Source organism: Melozone crissalis, unplaced genomic scaffold, assembly GCF_028551555.1.
Source record: "Melozone crissalis strain CALT ecotype California unplaced genomic scaffold, PUWL_Pcris_2 ptg000006l_1, whole genome shotgun sequence".
Classification (NCBI taxonomy): Eukaryota; Metazoa; Chordata; class Aves; order Passeriformes; family Passerellidae; genus Melozone; species Melozone crissalis.
The window spans coordinates 47,072,510-47,087,973 of record NW_026535784.1 but is presented as its reverse complement, the minus strand read 5'-3'; the positions used below and the strand labels follow the sequence as shown (position 1 = coordinate 47,087,973).

The 15,464-nt window shown below is 39.0% G+C and overlaps 1 protein-coding gene across 2 annotated transcripts in view; it reads left to right on the top strand.

Annotated features, from left to right (window-relative positions):
* CCSER1 (coiled-coil serine rich protein 1) overlaps positions 1 to 14,658 on the top strand; it is a 603,805-nt gene extending 589,147 nt beyond the window's left edge. Inside the window, exon 10 of one of the 2 annotated variants that reach the window (XM_054294825.1) lies at positions 13,060 to 14,658. In XM_054294825.1, the coding sequence (XP_054150800.1) occupies positions 13,060 to 13,545 (486 nt within the window). In that variant the 3' untranslated portion in view covers positions 13,546 to 14,658. The remainder of the gene's footprint in view (positions 1 to 13,059) is intronic. The other variant, XM_054294832.1, reaches the window with a different exon arrangement.
* Positions 14,659 to 15,464: the final 806 nt, after the last annotated feature.

The following is a 15,464-nucleotide window of genomic DNA, read 5'->3' as shown; positions in this document are numbered from 1 at the left end:
AGTGTCCCAAAACTTGATTCATTATATTCTGGTTGACAGGAAAACGTTTGCGAATTGTGCTTTTAAAAATTTCTCCTTGAGATTGCTAATAAGACAAGGGTGCTTTTTCAGCACAGCTAGCTGTAATGTCACCAGCATATTTGTTTTTACTCCAGGACACCCTGCTTAGTCAATCTCTCTTTCCGCAGCTGAGGAAGGATTTTGCTTTGGGACCAGAGAAAAGAACTGTCAAACTAGTACCTAAGCATCTTCCATATCACAACAGAGATTGTGTTAAAGAGACCAAAATGTAGGTGACATGCACTAGCTGAATGTCTGGAGGCAGCAGAGTGGGTGTGTGCCCTGAATTAGAGAGTATTCCCTGTTTCCTGTTATGAAAGTGAGGGGAGCAGTTTGCCAGTGGCTGAGAGGCAGAAATCCAGAGGTGAGAAAGGCAGCTTGTAAGATATCCCCTCCCAAATAATCATCACCTGTGCATGGTAATCATAGCCTACAGAGCCTGCTTCGGGTTGGAATATTCTGGGAGTTGTTTGTGTGTGCTTTATAGGTTTTTAGGAGTTGGTGGATGTCAGTCAAATGTGAGACTATCTTTTATCAGTTCTCAAGGTGTGTGTTGAGTGTGTGCACTCACATTGTCCTCTTCCATGAATTTTAAACATTGCTCATCTTTTATCTCTCCCTGTATAGTTATTTGGAGTGTCTGGGATTTTGCCTTAGACAGCTTTGCTGTCTGTCTACAGTTTTCTTATCTACCTTGTAGCTTTCCTGTGTTGAAGCACAGTTTTGGCTATATTGACTCAATTTTTAGCTGTATTGGCTAAATTTTCAGCCAGTTTATGTTGTTGGAACCCCTCAACCAGAAGGCAGGTTCATTGCCTGTGGATTACATTAAACTGACCCTTTGTAGGTAAGCAGCCATTTAAAAATATGTTTTGGCTGGTGAGGAAAAAAAGTGAGAATATCTGCAACAGTAATAACATTGCAAAATTGAGGAATTCGTCTTCACAGGGATTTCAGTTTGCAGCAGAAAATCTGATAGTCAGGTCAGAGATCTGTCCTCTAGAGAGTGCTTTGAGAGCTATTTGTTGCTTGAATGGTTTGACTGCAAACCATGCAGTTTGTGCCACTTAAGCTGCCGAAAGCACTTGCCCCTTGGAAAAGTTTGTATTCCTTCCTAGATTTAGCTGTGAAGTCTTCTGGTCCTGTTTAGGACAAACCACTACTTCTGAGGTTCAGCCTTGGTGGCAGTGGTGAGCAAATAGTCTCTGATTTTTTTCTTCAAGTGAAAAACTAACATAATGGGCTGTAAAGAAAAAAAATTGTAAACTTTTTCCCTAGGCTAGGCATTGGAATAGAGAAGCAGAATCCAACGGAAGTATTCCAGTATTTTTGCCAAATTTTTTATGTCGGTTCTCCTAGAAGAAAAGGCAAAAAGTAAAATTGCAGTGGATGTTTTTGTTTGGTTTTGTTTTCTTTTGTTCATTTTCCCTTGCTGAGTTTGTGTAATATAGTTTTGCTGAAGGAAATAAGGAGCTTTTATGCTGAATATTTTGAAATAACTGCCTTTTTTAAAATTTCCCTCATATTTCCAGGAAAGTAAGAGAGAAAGGAAAGTTACTTTTCTAAGTAACATGATCTTGGTACTGTAGCTTTGGAGTTTTTTTAGATTTTGGGTTCTTTCTCATTTGAAGGCTGTACTGAGTTCCTCATGGTCATGCATCCTGTATAATCATTTGTGTAAGAGAATAGGGTCCTCAAATCATACATCTGATGACTTAAATGACCAGAACTTTCTTCAGACTGGATTAGCTCCAAATCCAACCAGCACTTTCTCCAAGAATTGCATATTCCCAAATGTCTTAGACACTAGTCCCCTCTGCTCTGTAGGGACACTATCTCCTAGCAGCAGCTTTGTCAGCAGCAATATGCCTATTTTTCCTGTTCAATGCTAATATAGGACTTGTCACCAAAATATAGCAACATTTCCAGTAAGGACCTGGATAGCATTGTTCTAAAAATGTTTTAGTGAATTAAGAAGAAATAAAATACATTCTCCATAACTTCTAGTCTTCGAAATTATGCTTCGAAAAATTCCACCCCTCTTCTGGATTACCTGATTTCACCAAGAGAAATCTATGGCTCCCACTACAGAGAAGGGCAAACAAGATGATTATAACAGCATTTTCTTGCCTTAAAATAGATAAAATACATTAAATTGTTTTACCTTGTTAGAGTTCATTTTCCTGGACACTGAGTAGTGTGTCTCATAATGAATGCTGTCCTGCACTAGCTGGGTTAAAGAGACCTGAACTGAATGGATCCTTAGAGAGGTATAGTAAGAATGCTATGAAATATTTTTCTTCTTTTGTGTTAGCCACTAGTGTAGGCAGAAAGAGGTTATTTCATGTACTTATCTGATGGGTTATTTTACCTATGTGAAACTGGGTTTGTCTGAAATTACACAGTAAGGGAAATTTTCTATCACTGCCAACTATTGACAATTTAGAGATGTTAAGAAGATAAGGCTTTGGATATTTTTAGAACATAATGGATTGGTGACAGCCAGCATGGCTTCGCTGAGGGCAAATTGTGCCTGACAAATCTGGTGGCCTTCTGTGACAGCATTGCAGTTGGTTTAGGGAACAGCAAGTGACAAAATCTACCTGGGCTTGTGCAAAACATCTCACACTGTCCCACACGACATCCTTGTCTCTGAACTGGAGGCACATGGATGTGATGGATGGAGCCCTCAGTGGATGAGGAGCTGTCTGGGTGGTGCCACCCAAAGAGTTGTGGTCAGTGGCTCAGTGTCCAGGTGGAACTCAGTGAGAGTGGTGACCTCAGGGGTGGGTGTTGGGGCCAGCCCTGTTTAACATCGCTGTCGGTGACAGGGACAGTGGGATTGGGAGCACCCTCAGCAGGTTTGGTGATGACACCAAGCTGTGGGGTGTGGCTGCCACCCTGAAGGGAGGGATGGCATCGAGAGGGACCTGGACAGGCTGGAGAGGGGAGCCCACAGGAACCTCAAGAAGTTCAACAAGGCCAAGTGCAAGTGCTCTGTGTGGGTCAGGGCAATCCCAAGCACAAACACAGGCTGGGCAGAGCATGGACTGGGAGCAGCCCTGCCCAGAAGGACTTGGGGGTGCTGGTGGGTGAGAGGCTGGGCATGACCCAGCCAGAGGAACTCACAGCCCAGAGAGCCAAACGTGTCCTGGATCATGTCCTCATCCAAAGCAGCGTGGGCAGCAGGGCAGGGAGGGGATTCTGCCCCTCTGCTCTGCTCTGCTGAGACCCCACCTGCAGGGCTGCACCAGCTCTGGGGTCCCAGCACAGGTAGGACATGGACCTCTTGGAGCATGTCCAGAGGAGGGCCACAAAGATGATCAGAGGGCTGGAGCACCTCTGCCATGAAGACAGATTGGGAGAGTTGGGACTGTTCAGCCTGAAGAAGGGTACACTCTGGGGACACCTTACAGCTCATTCCAGTGCTTAAAGGGGGCTTAGAAAAAAGAGGAAGAGTGACATTTTACACAGACAGATAGTGACAGGGCAAGGGAGAATGGCTTTAAAATAAAAGAGAAGAGATTTAAACCAGATAATGGGAAGAAATTCTTTCAGAGGGTAGTGAGGCACTGGAACAGATGGCCCTGAGAAGCTGTGGATGTCCTATCCCTGGAAATGTTGAGGACCAGGTTAGAAAGGGCTTTGAGCAACCTGATCTACTGGAAGATGTCTGTGGCCATGGCAGGGGGTTGGAACAAGGTGGTGTTTAACATCCCTTCCAAATCATCCGATGGTTTCTGTGATTACATCATTCAACTGCAAACACTCTTTTGTTAAAGCAGCTTCTCTTCCACGTAAATCAGTTGTGAGGAATCCTTATGGAGGCCACATTTCCTTTACAACTACTTATAACTCTTGTCTGAGAGTCCCTTTCCTCTCTCTGACAAGATTTTCTTGCTGTAAATACATTTGATGCTGACAGATGGAGATTAGAGAGCAGAATTTATATGTACCAATTCCGTACCAACAAGGCCAAAACATTCTCGGGTCGTTGGTTTAACAGAAAAAAGAAAAAAATAAGATATTCTCTATTCCAAGAGAATTCTTTTGCTATTTCTAAGATTGCCAAAGCCTTAAGAAAAAACAACTAGGTGTGGAATGATTCACTCAGAGTATTTATAATATCATAATTAGTAATTTATAATTATCATAGTTAGTAAGATCTTTGAAGAAAATATTTTAAGGTAAATTTCTCTGTTATGAATGAAGTCTGACTCACTGAGTAATGTCCTATGGTGCAAAGTTCATACAAGTTTTTTTCCTGACTGAATTCTATAGCAGGGAGTATCTTTCTGGAATAATATTGCTTCATCCTGTCATAGGAGTCCATTTCTTTATTTTGTTCGACACATTAAACCAAACAAGTAAAGACTAGGGATTGATTATAGTTATGTTATCATTTTTTGGTCTAGCCACAAGGAAAGGCTGAATTACAGAAAATTACTTTTGGGATTAAAAAAAAAAAATCTGACTTCGTGATATTTCATTCCTAAAACAGGTGCCCTCATATATAAATATTAAAGTAAAAAGAATCTTTTCCCTTTCTCTTCAAGATTATCATGGTCTCAATAATCTCATCATAAAACTAAAAAGTCAAGTCAGTTTAAGGGTAATTAGGATTTCTTTCCTTGTCATCAGGAAAAATTTGCCCTTTGTATTAGTCTGCTGATTTCTCCTTTGCAGACTGTTTATTGACCTGAGGGCCAGTGTCACTGATTAATACAACAGTAGCTGATCATCACTTGCCAATGTATGCAATTTCCCCTGCTGTAGTTATAAGTGCAGCCCTTATGGTTTTCAACAGTAAGGATGCTAATTTATGGAACTCATTTATGAAAATTTAATACAAAGTATTTTTATTGTTGTCAAATAATGTAATGAAAAAGGATGAGTGTTGGCTAAGTACAATCCATCTGGGGCTTGTGTGTTCCTTTATGAAAAAGCAAGCAGTGCTTATTCCAGAAGGCAAACATTCATTAGAAATCTGATTTGTGGCATTCACTAATTGAAAGCAAGACAAGAAAGTCCTGAACTCAAAGATAAATATATTTTATTATTTTCTTCACAGAAGGTACAATATAAAAATATACAGAAACACGATTTGAGACCCTATAATATACCCAAGCTATTAAATCAAAAGCCTCACATGCCAAAGTATTAGGATTCTTATCCTAAACATAACATCTGTAAGCAAAATATCTATAGTTTTACTTTCTTTTCCTAGAAGTATTTTTCAGATATAGAGAAATACAGGAAATAAGCTCCTGTACAATGCGTATTAAAATCTTCCTGAGACTACCACTTCTAAGGTTGCTGTCTCCTGGTATATTATCTAAGGGAATACATCCTCATATGAATTTCATTTTATATATGAAATTTCTAATACTCTGGGAAATCATGCTATGTGATATTAGATTAAGAAAACATAAGTGTACAATTGGAAACTTAGTAAAGACTAAGCATGTATGTATTAGTAGTTGTCAAAGGAACTTGCCACCTACAAGTCAGTTGTAACTCAGATGATCAGGCACAGTGATCAGGTTTTGGTGATCACATGTCAGGCCTGAGGCTAGAAATGGACTTCACATCTTTCAGAGAGCTGGTCATCAGTAAAATAGGTAAGGCACTAGGCAGAGATTCTCAAACAACTGATTATGTCTGCATGGCACATCAAATGCTGTACAGGGGTACTGGCTTGGCTTGCATAGCAATAAATGTCAGCTGAGCAGCACACACTTCCAGAAGGGCTAATTAGCACTTGTGCAGTTTTCCTGCTTGTAATTTCTAAGCAAACTCCCTTAGTGTTTCCTCAGGACCTTTGTGTCTCACTTCACTGCCCACACTGCACAAACTGTGGTCTTTTGAAGTGACCCTTGCATTCCCAGGAGCCACTTCTCCTTTCCCATCAGTTCATTTGCACCTGTTATGCCACAGAGGACCTTGACTGTACACACCTGTGGCTTTTTATATGACTGTAGCTAAAAGCATGGCATAAGTGGCCCTGATTTCTCTTGGGTTGCTCAGAGTCAGTGAGACCTGATGTGCTGGGTGGACATGGGGCCTATTCAGACCCCTGGAATGCAGGCTGGGAGGTCCAAGGACAAGTTTGACTTGGGCATCTTATTCTAGACTCTGCTGCCTGTAACCAGAGGTGGAGCCTGTGCATGAAAAGAGCTTAATGAAGAGATTCTCCTCATTGTTGGCTGCAATAGCTGTGTCTGCCCAAAGAACCTAGGGGGGATACAAGATCAGTAAAAAAGATGCTAAATGCTTCTGTAGGAGCAGAAGTGTTATGAGAATTGCTGGAGATAGGGGAGCTAGTATTTGCTAAAGATAGGATGTTTCTGAGATTAGGGTTTTAACAGATTTTTTAAATGTCTTTAAAAGTCCGTTGCATCTACAACAAAAGGAAAGTTCATTACTTTTTCCATTTTGACTTTCTGATATTGGGGAAGATTTTAGATGCAGACTGAGAAACACAAGATTTGTTATTTCACATAGAATGTCCTGATGTTTGGTAGTTCTGCATTGAAAGATCCACACTATTTAGTAGCTTTCATTTTCATAAGTATTTGCAGGATTTTTTAAAATTTTTAGCTGATATGTATAAAAAGGTGCTCTTGCTATCTTCTAAATGAATTTTGTAGTATTTTTGAAGAATGTGATAAACAGCTCCAAAGTTCTAATTGTTTTATTTGGAAGGTGTGGTAAACAGCTGTAAAATGCTGCATCTTCTCCTTAGCTTGACTGATGAGAAAAATCTTCCACTTAACCCTTGCAATGCAGTATTGAGAGTGCAGAGCAGTGATTTCCTGTTCCTAGAAATTAATGGAAAATCCTTTGTTGTTTTCTTCCTGCTTTATAGAACAGCACTACATCTTTTACACCTTATTATCTTAACTGTGCATTATTACTCAGATAAATAAAATTTGCCAAGGATAAATCCATGGTATGAGAAGATTAATATCTTTTTAAGCACTCAGTCTGTTGCTTCTCACATTGTATCCTCACTACTATAAAATTCTTTTAGGATATTAACTCACCACTATAGTTAACTTTTATTCCATTTGCCTGTTTGTTTAAATGGCCTTATGGCAAAAAGGCAGCATTTTAGTATCTCATAATTTTTGCTTTCAGTAAGGAAATGGAAATGTTTGCAAGACAGAAAGAAAAATGTTTGTGAATTATGTTGACTGCATTCATTTTATAAAGGACAACAGTAGAGATGAAAAATTGATCAGCAGCTGGTTCTTACTCATAACCTGTTGATAAAGCCCATGCCTAATTTTGCCATGCTGGACTTTATTTCTTTCATTTGTCCTGTGTTGCCAGAAGGCAGCATGAGATGTACAATAGATGCAGGTCTGGATTGTAAAAGCTACACTCTCAGTCCAGGTGCTACTGAAATCAATAGGAGTGAGTGATTTTTAAGAGACTCGAATGAAGAACAATTACCTGCTGCAGCTAAATTACATTTTGTGTTGAATCATCTCTAGGCTGGAAGCTGGTAAGCACAAAAGTGAGGAGGTGTAGAAATTAAGAAGCTGACATAGTGACAGATGTGGCATATCAAAGCACTGAGTTAACCTGTGTTTTGGTAAATTAGATCTGCACTTTTATAAACTGTCAGAACTGCAAAAGGCATCTGAAGGTGTATAAATTCAAAAGCATCATGAAAGGCTTCATCCTTTCCATCCTTAAAAGAAATATAGAGCTATAGCACCTTGTTTTGTGTCTGTACTCCTTTATGTTGCTTTATATTTTAAGAGTCTGGGCTAGGCTGCAAACTGGGACAGTTCTGTGGCAGGTGCTGCAATCCAGCTGAGACCTGACAAGGACCAAGGGAGCCATGCTGGACCACGTAGTAAATATTGCATTGGGAACACGTTTTACCTTCCTTGTGTATCAGCAAACACAAAATAATTAAGCAGTAGAAAACATGAGGGAATTGAGAAAGTCTTCAGGTTCCTGTCAGAATAATTGCTCTCTACAGTGTGCTTCCATTAACACCTCTGAAAGTGTAAAATCCTTTGGGGTGGTAAAACCATGTTCTTGAGCTACAGCATTATCTGGTTGTCGGGGTGCAGCAGGTACACCGATGAGAGCATGTTTTGTTTGGTTTTATTGTCTATGTCTGTTGTCACAATGATGTATTTAAGAAAGTTGCTGTACTTGGAAGAATTACATTATAGGCATCTGACACTCCCAAATGCCTCTGGGCACAAACATCTTAAAAATCTGCACCCTTTTTTGGGTGTTTTTGTAATTCATGTCTTTTCCCGTCATTTTTTATTAGTATTTTATCACCAGACAGTCAGAAACAATATTCATTTTCAAATGTCCTGCAGCAGTGTTGTCTTGTTGTTAACTCTTGTCATATTTCACTCATTGGCTTTGAAAATGGAAAATGATGAATGGCTGCAGTGTTTTGTTTATAACATCTCATTCTGGAGTTTTCTGTAAAAGTAGTACATTTTCACTACTTACCACTGGGTTGTTGAAGGGGCTTGGTTTTTTTCTTAAAATAAGAAAAAGTTATTAGACTTAGAATCACAAAAATGAGTCCTCAAAAAATTATGGAAAGAATATTTTAAGAATATTAAGATTCCATTTTGGTTCAATCCTAATTTATTTAGCACTAGTTTGGAATAATCAAAGCTAAATTATTTTGAACTTTCTTACACTTATGTACCTTAAAACAGGAGTGATCACGATAGAAATGGACTAAAATTGTACAGCCAATCAGATTTTATTAAAATAATTTTTTCCTTTTTGGGAAGTAGACTCAAGCATGAAGGCATGCACTTCTTGTGAGTGTGTTTAATATCATCAGGAAATTCAAATCCAGATGTTTGCTTAAAGGTTAAGACATATTTGAAACAACAAAGGAGGCCTTTTCTTTCTGCTGCATATATTTAAAATGGGCTACTTTTGAAAGAAATTTCAGAACCCCATTTGCATCCTAATTGCAGCCCATTTCCTGAGTCCACAGTTAGGCAGACTATAGAGTGGCATTGGGGATTTCTGGGGCAGAGAAATTGTTGGTTCTAGCTGAGCTACCGAAAAATAAAAGGGAAAAAGATGAATGGATTTTTTGCTTCAGCAGCCACCAGCTGGCAGATCGGCTCCTTGGAGCTCTGCCAAGCAGCAGTTTACAGCAGCCCTGCAGCTGCTCTAGGCTGGGCTGGAGCACGACTGGCACCAAGCCACCTTCAGCTTTGGACAAGGACTCAGCCTTGGAATTGGCCAACAGATGCGCTGGGATTGTGGCTCTGCTCGCTCATGTCTGATGCTCAGGGAACGCGGTTGGTACCTGAAAGTTCAGTGCTGGGAAATTTGCCTTAATCACCTACAGGAAGATAAGGAGAAATAGGTTAAAAATAAATGTTTGACTTGGTCCAAAGTTGGTCTGGTTTGGGAGTTTTTTTATGCGTCTCATTCTGGGACATTTTTCTTATTTTGCCCAGTTCATGAGGATCTGTAAAATAACTGTAAAATGGACCAGCAAGAAAATTTGGTTGCACTGCATTCTTTAAAAGTAAATTACCTGAATTCAACAAAATAAGAATTAATTAATTTCAATCCTATATGTTGCAATTTTTATAAAAATGTTGCAATTGTACCAAAAAATAACTTGCATGAAAATCAAACCAGCCCTGGACTCTTTATTGACAATATTTTGGAGGGAGAATAACGTCATTGGGATGAGGATTTCTTGTTGATTTTGACTCCTGTCTGACAGCTGTTCTCTCTTTTCCTGATTGGAAGCTGTTCTTCTGTAATTTATCGTAGAGAACAACAATAGTATTGGGTTTTAGCAGTGTTTCATTAAAGTCTCTGCTCATTTGATGTGTAACTATGCACCTGATATAACGAGTCTGTCTTTCCCTGTTAACCATCTTATTATCTTATTGCTGGGGACAGGAGACCAAACCAATTTCTTGAAATTATGATGGATATTCTGAATTTCTGTTGGTGTTTTAATGTAGGTAGATTGTTCCTAATTTGTCACCACCTGATATTTGTTTAATTATTCAATAGGAGGGGAATTTCAGCAAGTTAGAGTTTCAGAGAACTAAGACCTTCCCGAACCACATGTATATTATTAAACATTTATTGATACATACACACACTTTGTCTCCCCCATCGGCCAGTAACCAGAAGCCAGTATTACATAGACCTACAAACCAAGCATTTATTTTCTAAATTGAAAATATTTCAAGTGAACTATAACCTTGATAAGGAAGAGGAAAGAAACACCCCAGTGCTAGATAGTCATAACAGCTTTTCATCAAGTTACAAAGCAATAGGTGACAATAGGTGACAATAATAAACTGAATTTAGGTATACTTTTGCATTAAAAATCATGAAAATATTGTGGACAACTAGATGAAGATGAATGAACAATTTCATGCTGTTCCCAAATAAAATCACTAGCCTCCTATTGGAGTAATTAATAAGAAGCAGAAGTCCCTCATAGGACAATAATAGTGTTTGTTCTGCTTCATAATGGTGGGGGGTTACCTTGAGTACTGTACTCCTGAGCCTTCTACTTCAAGAAAAAAATGGTGGAATTACTGAAGGGGATCTGTAGAGAAGTGTGAATGACTCAGAGCCTAGCAGATGAGTCCTATGAGAAAAAAGCAATGTGATATTTTTTTATTCTAGAGCAGAGAGGATTAAAGTGTTGCTTGATGGCATTCTTTGAAGACATAAACAGGTATTCAAGATCAACAGCAATTCTTTATTCGTTTTCATGAGAGAGAGAGAATGAAGTTCTTGAAGCCAGAAAGATACAGTTTAGACATTAGGAAGATCTTTCTAAAAGTAACAGTAATATAGTGAAAAAATCTTACAGGAGAAGGCTGCACAGGTTACATTGATAAAGGTCCTTAAACAGATGATTAAGGACCATAAATATCCAGAGGGATAAATTGGGGTTAATCAGAAGCTCAAGATAGACTGGAGGTCCCACAATGAAGTGCCTCTAAGGTTCTGTATCAATCTTTAGCTTTTCGAAGGTACCAGGTGACTTATGGTAACTCCTGAATCATTCCCTTACAATAAATGCTTGGATTTTTGACCGGGCATTAAATTTTACTCTCATCCCAGTAGGAAGATTATATTTACTGACATGAAAATAAATAATTTATAGATGGATGGATGGATGGATGGATGGATAGATAGATAGATAGATAGATAGATAGATAGATAGATAGATGAAAAGTGTTTGAACTTACAGACTCCTAAGAATGATATCCTAGGAATTAAATGGAATTTCATTTCAACACCTATGTGCTGCAGATATAAAAGCTGAAGTCATGTTTTCTAGAAGTGTTCTACTCCCATTTATAAATCTGTGTGAAATCAGCACTGAATAAAGTGGGAAAGAATTATGTTCCAGTCCTAATAATTTTTTTTTAAATATCATCTCTGATGCCTGAAATGCATTGCAGTCCTTATATCCAAACCTGCATATGGCTCTGCATGGAATCATGAGCATTAGCCTTAAAAAAAGGGTTTAAGCTATGAATACTGACAGTATCATTCTTCTCTGCTGCTTAAAATAGAAATTTATGTGAAATGATACAATTAATTCTGAAACAATAGATCTGAGTTTCCTATGGAATCATGGAAACACCATGAAAGATTTTTAGCCAAATATTGTTGGAAGACTCGGTAGTATTTTTTATTCTCTCAGCTTTGTTCTGCAACATCAGAATCCATATGTGAATGTAAATGTCAAGAAGCTGCTCCTGTGTCCTTTCAGAGTTCTGTTGCAGAAAATCTGTAAGGAGTCAAATTTGACATGTGTTTCAAATTAACCAGTTGCTTTAACCATTCCCTGGGAAAGGGTGCCATCATCTCCTCCCCAGTCAGGTGTTCTAGGGACAGTACGAAGCATCACACCAGGCACACACTGAAAGTCTGCAGTGATCTGATTTCCCATGCACAGATAAATTACCATAATTTCAGCAAAATCAGGTGCATGCATGCTTGCACAACATCAGAAGTTGATAACATGCTGGAATCTTTCTTACATTGTATTTTTTCCAGACAACTGAAATAAAATTTGTGCTCTCCTGTAGCATGCATTTGACTTGTAAATACACAACAAAACCCCTGGATTCAAGGGATGGTGAAAATTGAACATGTTCTTAGCTTAACCGAGGCACAAAGATATTTAGAAAATATGTTCTTTATATTTTGTAAGGATTTGAGAGTATTAAGTGTTGAACTCTATGTGATCAAAATTCTCTTTGTTTCATTATGTGAAATGCTTTTGCAAATCTGCTTACAATTCATGAAAACTTCTTATCCATTTATTATGTTCTGAAAAAGAAATCCTCCTTTGATTTAAACTATTTTTTAAGGAAAATGGCCAAATCATTTCCTGTAGAAAACATTTTTCAATCCTAGTGCTATTAAATGTGAATGAAGTTTTGGAAGTTTTACCATCAATTGGAGTTGTCTTTCATTTTAATCTGCCAGACCCATGTGCTGTTCATGTGTAGTGAGGAGTGGTTTATGTACTGCACAACATTTCTCTACTGTGTTCCATTGCTAATTGTCGCAGGCATCTTTTCATTAAAATCCTTTCATTAGGATTTTTCCTGCTGAAGCTTAGAAGTTTCAGCAACCAAGTGTAAACAATGGTTATCTGCTGCTGTGAAATGCAACAGGTGGATCCGTGATTGGTCTCCTGTGGATGTTTGGATTTACTGACCACTCACGGCAGAGCTGCTCTCGCTCTCTGTCTGAGACACAGATCTTTGTTATCATTCTTTTCTATTCTATTCTTAGCTTAGCCTTCTGAGAAACCTTTTCCTTTCTATTTCTTTTTAGTATAGTTATAATGTAGTATATATATCATAAAATAATAAATCAAGCCTTCTGATCATGGATTCAACATTCTCGTCTCTCTCTCATCCTGCAAACCCCTGTGACCACGGTCACAGCTAATACTTTATGTTTTGTCTTCTTTTGTTTCCCCAGACTACATATCCAATCAGAACGGCGAGCCAAAACCTCAGCTCAAGGGACAAAAAGTCAGCACTTACTCCCACCGAGGACCCTTTTAGACACCCACCGGGCAACCAAGCAGCAGCGTACGAGAGCAAGAGCTGCCAGCTGTCTAATTTGTGTCTGAGCAGCCTCCTGAAGGAGAAGGAGCTCGTGGAAGCCATCAAGCACACGCGGGGCACGTACGAGGCCCTGGCCCCAGAGGCCGCCCAGAACGGTTTGGCAGTCATGGCCACCAGCCCAGCCCAGGCCGCGTCCAAGGCCGACGGCTTCCCCACGTTCCCAGGGGCTCCCAAGGACCAAAGCGCTGTGCCTCGGCAGCACAGCACCTTCACAGGGAGACTGGGACAGCCCCCCAGGGGACCCATCTCCCTACACATGTACAGCAGGAAGAACGTTTTCCTCCACCACAACCTGCACACGGCAGAGCTACAGACTTTAGGTCAACAAGATGGCTAACAAGGTGCTTATTTTCTTGCCATGGAAGGAGAGTTGATTAAAGAGGGATGTAAGCTCACCTAGAGCTCTGTCGTCAGTTCTCATCTGCTGCTACTTTCATGTGAAAAAAAAAAACAATAAAAATTTAACTTTGTCTGTAGGTTCCATATTTTCCCACCTTGGACTGAGGCAAAAGGATGAACGAGATTGTTAAATATCTGGGCTGATTTGTCATGCAGAAGTCACCATGAGTTAATAAATGGGACCATTTGGCTGGCAGTCCAATGTTGGCTAAATATATTTTACCCCTCTGTAAGTCACTATGATTCCCTAAAGTTCTAGAAGATGATCTTAAATAAAACCTGTATGTTTAATAATATTACTGTTAAAGTAGATGTGAGGAATAAATAGATAAGTAATTAGTAAACCCTCTTGAATTCCATGGAGATTAGGGAAATAAGGAGTCAGAAATCTTTAAGGACCCTCTTTTTACACATTTTTTTTAATACAGTGAAATTTGGTAACTTACAGAGCGTTACCACTTCCTGCTGTATGTGTTTCATGAGTGCCTCATGCTACAAGTGGAGGAAGTAATTGATTTTCCTCTAACAGGTTCATAGAGGGTTGCCAGGTATTTGAGTCAGTAAATTGGGTCCCAGACTGAGGATGTCAGCTTCTTTCCTCAACCTCCCCTTCCCTCTTCACACTTCTATTTAGCTACATTTCTCTGAGTGTTTCGGTTCTATGAGGGCATGTCAAGTGGTGGTGATCTTTGTGCTTTACAGGCACTGTAGCACTCATGATGCGATGTGACATTCTGCTGTGTAATTCATCCTATAATTTCATTCCACTTCCCAAACCAAAAATGTGTGAAAGCCTAAAGTAAGAGAAATCATCTTATTACCCAGGCTGAACAACATGCATCAGTCATAATTTCTGTGGGCTGTATCATCTGCACTTCAGGACGTGTTGGTTTACACCATCTCACTGGGTTTGTTAGTCTTGACATGTAACAGACAAGTGAGATTAATTTATTGCCTGGTCTCTGGGAGTATGAAGTCATCTGACCACGCCACAGAACCTGGAGACCTGTCGGTTGCAAAATATCTGGTTTTCCCCTCTCAGAGGCTTGGGAACCTCAGTCACTTACTCCAAACATGTGGCATATGTGAAACATGACACTTGGTTTACAACCTCTCTGGTCCAGGGTAATCTGTTTGAGTTAAAATGGCATGTGCAGTGAGTAGTTTAAAAATAATTTGGCACATTTAAATATGATTGAGGCAGACCTGGGACAAGTCACTTCTCTCTTTAAACAGTGATTAACAAGGAAGGACAAGGCTGCAGCACATTCTCAAACACAAAAACAAGCCGTTGTGACTTAACAGATAGCATATAATGAAAAATAAAGCTTCTGTAGCCACTAAAACTCTGCAACTTTTAAAAGTTAAGTCACATAGAGTATACGAAATAAAGACAAAATTTTACCTAGTGTTAAATATATCTGCTTTGCTATTTAATATTTGGGTTATTACAAGGAAATTTTATTAACACATCTTGCTTAAACTAAAAAATGGACCATTATCTTGGCAGATATTCTGTAAAGTAACTTCAGCAGCCTGAAATTTCAGGCTTCTGTTTATTGAGGATTTTATTTTTATTAGAGCGGAATTTATTACATCATCTGATATTGAAGAGAGCAGGTTTTGTCTAAATATTCTGTAGTGATAATTTTGGATATCCAGAGAGGGATACATTAGAACCAAGACAAACATTTGCCAAAATTCTTCATGTTCATGTGTGCATTGCTACTGCCAAAACAGAATGTGCAAAAATTACGAACACAGCTTTATCGAATTAACTGTGGGCATTCAAGACTCCCAGTCCTGCATTGAAACTCATAATTTAAAGTCTACCAAGCAAGTTTAAAATAGTAATAA